A 6,000-nucleotide genomic window follows, 5' to 3' on the forward strand; every position below is an offset into this window, starting at 1 on the left:
CCAGGGATGAAAGCTCCCGCTTCTGGTCATGTGGCGGTCCCCGCTGGCGGTGATAGGGATCCGTTGCTACTACTACTAGTCCAAGTGGCAGTATACGGACAATTAGGCGTAGACGGAGCAGTAAGTGGTAAGCTGTAACATGGTGCTTACTGCTGCCTGCCGCATCCAACCATGTTCTCGGGTCCTCTCCTCTCTCGCCCTTCTCCCTCCTTCCAAGTTCCAAGCCCCTCTCCCAGGAACCGCTGTTGCCGGCCGGGCTGGTGTCACCACTCTGTCAGTCGCCTTTCCTCTCCCCGCCCTCCTTCCAAGATCGACTGCTTATCTGCTCCGAGATTCCGGCATCGATTGTGGTACGTGGCCCAAAGCTCGTGAGACTGTCGTTGCGCACCCTGCCCAACACACACTGCGGCACAAGTCGCCCATTGCACGCCAGCCGAGTCCAGCCCGTGTGCGCCCTGCGTTCCTTGACCTCCATCTGACTGGTCAAACGTGCCAGAGCAATTGCTGACCGCCTCAGGTCGCGTTGCATCCCTCGTGACGAGACGACAGTTTCCTCGTCCCTGCGACCCGCACCGGCCGATCTCGATGCAGTGGCCTTAGCGAATCTCGCCGTTGTCCAATCGCTTCCAGGTCCTTCCCGGACGCTATGACCACGGCTTCAGTACTCCGTACGTGAAATGCAGTACGTGAAATGCACGATCGGCTATTCTCCTCCCTCAGTTTGACACGAGTACCAAGAAGATATTCCTCTCCGCCACTTCTCACAATTCGTGGCTGGAAGGCTTGAATAGACATCGCCAGCGGTGCTACAACGGCCGGATTATCTCATCGGGTCAGACACTGGCTGCGATTAAACTTCCTTAACACCACTATGAGATATTTCCCCGACCAGATTTACTCAACAATGGTCGCACGTATAATCGCTGCTCGATCCTTAAGTGCCCAACACGTGGCAGTGATCGGACATGCATTCACCATCTCTTCCTCCTTGCACTAGAAACCTGCATGTGTCGCGTCGTACTGTGTATCTGACCGTTGTGTCATCTGTCTGCTAACGAATGCATGGCTCTAGGAATTTCAATCGCTCATCTTTGTCACATCGTCTTCTGGCACCACTGAATGGAAAATTTGTCCCCAGACCTGGGCCAGGGCCAACACATGGGCAATCATTTGCTGCTGCTACAGCGAGGCTGCTTGCTGAGGACGATCAATTGCTCGGGAGCAATACACATGGACTCATCCATGCTGCTACTACGTGATCATGCTCTCAGTGACTGAAAGACAAAGAATCGAGCCGTCACCTGCTCCCAAGACGAACGCTCCGTTCTTCCTTACACAACCTTTGGCTTCCTCTCGGCGAGGCAATGGCTTAGGTCTTGGTAGGCAGAACCTACACCTGGCTGCACGCGGACCAATTTTTGTTCAATCCTTCTGTCTTGCACATGTAGATGTGGGTTTGGCGTTCCGGTGTGTTGTGATGTTCAAGCTCGACTGCCTCCCCTTCGATTGATGTTTGATTTGCTGTGTTTACAACAGGTTAGAAAGCCGAACAGCACCGCGAGGAGCTGTTCACAACACCAGTTGTTGTCTCCGCACTTCGCCCACAGGCATCCCGTTCCCGCTGCAGGGATCGCAGATTGCCTGAAAAGTGAGGCTTGATACTGGTCGATCTTTCGGAGCAAGCGAACGTGTCATTCGAGGCTTGTTCACAGCCAAGGACGTGGTGTAACCCATTGGCGACAGTACCAGCGCCACGGTTTCTCCCTTCGGCTCCAGCAGCCAGGGTTCGGACTGGACTTTTTACCACCCTTCCCAGAGCCCGTCGGCCAGTCAGGCCCGGCCTTATAGATGACTCCGCTTTGGGATCTGAAGGTAGGCGACAATTCAGTGGGCCTGAGTCTCTTATCAAGTCCTCGCCCGAGAGGAGTATTCCACCGACCAACAACTTGGCTGTTTCTCTGATACTACGAACATCACTAAAATGTGCGTCGTGTTACGCACGCTGATCCATTGAGCCTGGATTTCCACGTCGACATACTATGCCTTTTCTTGCCAACAATCCTGAATCCTCAAGGAAAGCCTGAGAAACAGTCCTAATTCTCCGAATTGGTAAAACACCATGTCTTTCTCTTCTTTCCCATGGCAAGGCTTAATTCCAGGTTTGAACATTTAAAGATCAACACGTCTGCATTGGTTTAGACCCCGGCCTTCGCCAGGTTTTAAACTCATCTTTCCAGTCACGTCCTGAGTCAGTCAGTAGCCCAAACTGAGACCTGCGAGAAGCCAAAATCGTCACACCGTTTTTTTCAGCCGAAACCCAGCATTCTAGCGACCGGCAGCCAACGAGAGCAACACTATATCATCACGGCAAGGTGGTAGCAATCACTTTAGCCACAAAGTAGCCCAATTTTTTCATTACCCAGATTTCTTCACCCTATATTGTGCAAACTCCGGGTCGGTCTGCTGGGAGGGTGCGTTCCCGCAAATTCCAGATGGCTCTTCCTTCCGCCATGAATGGAGAAATGGGAACAGTCTAGCTCTAATCAATGCATCACGTTCGTCCAAGGGATAGCCCTTTGAAACCACCTGGATATACAGATCCTCCCACCGTAATGCCAGCTGGTGCTCCCCTACCGGAGATAGGGTGTAGTCGGGTTTGGCTCCCCTTGCACATCTGGCTTCCAGCCTGTTGTACATAGCTTTACTTAGACACTGACTCCATGACGGGCCTAAGGGAGAGATCCAGTTACTACAGTCAGCCAACGAGCCGCCGAGGAGGAACGATATGGCTCCCTCCTTTGATGATCCTCAATCATTAATCCCATTTGGAGAGCCCACGTCTCTGGTTCTACGTAAGCCGATCACTGGGCCCCTTAGCCCTTGTTTTGGGGCGTTGCATGTGCACCCGGCCTCGTCCGGAAACAAACTAGCCACGCGATACGCACGAGCATGAATAGGAGCCCGCCCTATGGCAGACTCCAAAGCCGACTGCACCCTGGGCAAGGCAACTGAAACTACCTGGCACGACACAATCTGACCACCGATGAGCATTCGTCGCTATTTGCCTTGCCGTTCGAGGGCCTTGGCTTTCTTAGCCTGGGCTTGGTCCCAATCCGCTCTTCTCCTCGACTTTTCAAAGAAAAAGGGCAGCTCTTCGGGTTCTGTTTGGACGAAATGGATCTTTCGCAGAGTCTCGAGGTCGGCGGAAGCGGGGATGCCTATGGAATGGCTCGACGGTGCCGCATCTTCACCTGTCGCCATTTCCGCTAAAAGGTGTTTTTCCTCGGATTCGTCGACCTTGCTCAAATCTTCCAAGTCTCGCTGCCATTGCTCTCGAAGGGATTGGCTCCAGAGCAGATGTCTCGCTACATCCTCGCCCTCGGTATTTTTGACTTGCCACAGGATCCACTTCAGAAGCGTCCTTGAAGTGCCCGACTCGCCATACCGGGCGACACCAACATGCCACAACGCTCGTGCGATAGTAGGCTGCACAGGGCCGCCATAGCGATGCAGGAACATATAGCACCAATAGACCCGACGGAGCGAGGCTCGAGGACTCGTCACAGTCGAGGTCGCAAAAGACACTGCGAGGTGGTTGATTAGGTCCAAGGCATCCACCGGGGACGGTATGCCGGAATGTTTGGTCTGAACGTTATTTCGACAGGCGGGTCGGCCGCCCACCTCTCCCAAGAAACTGATAAATTGGGAGGGGGCCTCGTCCGAGGGTTCCGCCCCTTGTTGTACTGCCAGTAGCCGTTGAGGAAACGCTTGAGAGAGCGCCAGCTTGAAAGAGATATTGTTGTCCAGAATTCTAGAGATGATCTCGAAAGAGAGCGGGCTCTTTTGAATCATCCTTCGTGACAACATCTTGAACAGGGGGAGATCATGATTTAGTGACTCCGCCAGCACTGTGAGCACATCATGGTGGCTGATTCGAGCATTTTCATACAGGTTGTGGCTGAGAAAAAGCGAGAAACTCCGGTATCGAAACCCTTCAATGTCAGAGGACGACTCTGACTCCAGCAATATAGGAAGAGGGTCGCGGTCAGCGATTCTATAGAGATTCTGCAGTAGTACGTGTTTGTTTGGAAGGGGCAAGCTGTCGATGGCGAGGATGGAACGGTCAAGAAACCCCTCCGTGGCCAGTTCTGGTATAGATTTGAGTGTCTTGCCAAAGGAATCGAGGAATTGTAGCCTCTCTGAGAGGGCTGGCGACTTTCGTCGACACTTTCCGAGGCACAAGGAAGCCCAGGCAAATGCTGCCAAACGCTGCTCTGTGCTTAGACTGCTTGCGTTGGATGAATGAATAACCCAGGTATCTTTTGTCAGCAAAGGCGCCTGTCGCGACCCCAGCAATGCCAAAGTCCCGGTCCAATGATGGAGAAGGTAGGCATAGATCGACGTCGTATCTTCTTGTCCGATGCGGATCAAATCATCTGTTGTCTGCAACAGAGACAGTTGTAGAGCTTTTGGTTCGACTTTCGCGAGACGCTTCGCGAGCCGTTGCCCCACTTCTTCATCAGGGTTGTCCCGACATCGAGCCCTGAGATGTATCATGATGAGCCGACTAATGAGTGGCGCATCGTGTTCGGAGGCCCATGGAGAGAGGTCCCATAAGATTCGTTGCGCGGTAGATGTGAGGCGTCTATTGTTTCCAACCTTCCTCAACAGTCGTGAGAGAAAATCGCGTCCAAGGTCAGCCAGTTCAAGGACCCTAGAATTGGCCAGAGATGTCAATAGCCCGTAGATGAGATGTTCTTTCTCAATAGATTGCACGATTTGCAGTTTGCCGTTGTCTTTCACCAAGCTCATTGGACCTGCATCGGCCGCATGGGCAATGACGGCCCGTAAATCTTCAACACTAAGAAGTCCCAATTCCGCAGCTTTGCAGAAAGAATCCCGGACAGCATGCCAGGACCGGAAATCCCACGTCCGATCCAAAAGACCCGAAAGCATCTGCAGGTGAAATGAAGTCCCGGGTGGATGGAAGGCCGGATCGCACAGGTAGGCAGCAATCTCAGAGCCGCTAAAGTCTTCAGCCAGAAGATGCTGAGAAATTATTTGGCCAATCCTTATGTTGTCCCGAACAGTAACTCCTAGCTCTTTCAACGAAGTGCGTATTGCGACCAAGCTTCGACATCGCCTTATCTGTTCCTCATCAAAACCGTGGGTCTTCAGTAGCGTGGATGTCGGGTTGTCTGATCTGCCGGATGAGGATCCTGGATTTCGTGAGTTCTTTCTGGACTGGTTCGAGTCGGAGAAGAGCCAGGATGGCAGTATGCGCGAACCACCTGATAAGTTAGCGCAGTGCAGGCAAAGTTTGGTCTAACGATATCATACTTGGTTTCCCATCCACAGTCGCAGGGGGTTGCCACCAGTTTACCTTGGAGGAATCTCCAAGGACAACTGACAGATCAATAGCAGTGGCTTCTTGCCCGTAATGCGCGAGGCTCGTGTTCTTCCGCTTCGTGGCTCGACGCTGGGCCTCCAATGGACCGGGGACGCTACTGCCATGACGTTTGTGGTGACAGAAACGGGTGAATGTGTCGGCGAGGAGGGCGTCCGATATCCATACAAACCGAGGAGCCTGGTGGGACACGCAGCTTGCTGCACAGAAGCCTTGATTCATAGCATTGGAGCGAACGAAGCGGTGGTGGTCTGGCTCGCAGCCGAGAGGGAGACCTTCCTGTACTAGCTAAGAGCGAGTCTTCCTAAAATTGCGACCACAATCTGACGAGGGGGCTACGAGTATAATGAAGTTGACGACGGAGCTTGTCGACGTTCCAATTGCACTAGTACTAATTCAACCAGGCTTGGCACTGAATGCGCACAGCCTTGTCTGCGCAGCCTTGTCAGCCTTGTAGACCAATCAATCCTCTAGCCACACTCCTACTTTTATCGAAAGTCTCGACATACAGGGAGGGCGTATTCAGAGCCTTTGCCCAATATCAATCAATCTATGTAACCCGTATCGACACAAATTTCAACCTTTCAATTCGC

The 6,000-nt window shown here is 52.8% G+C and overlaps 1 protein-coding gene across 1 annotated transcript; it reads right to left on the reverse strand.

Annotated features, from left to right (window-relative positions):
- Positions 1–3,057: 3,057 nt before the first annotated feature.
- A1O3_02581 (uncharacterized protein) lies at positions 3,058–4,956 on the reverse strand (the record flags this gene model as incomplete). The annotated part of the gene is made up of 1 exon (XM_007732721.1): positions 3,058–4,956. One exon carries the CDS (start codon positions 4,954–4,956, stop codon positions 3,058–3,060), a length of 1,899 nt encoding a protein of 632 aa, XP_007730911.1.
- Positions 4,957–6,000: the final 1,044 nt, after the last annotated feature.

This window comes from Capronia epimyces, assembly GCF_000585565.1.
Source record: "Capronia epimyces CBS 606.96 chromosome Unknown aczIQ-supercont1.2, whole genome shotgun sequence".
In the NCBI taxonomy this organism is placed as follows: Eukaryota; Fungi; Ascomycota; class Eurotiomycetes; order Chaetothyriales; family Herpotrichiellaceae; genus Capronia; species Capronia epimyces.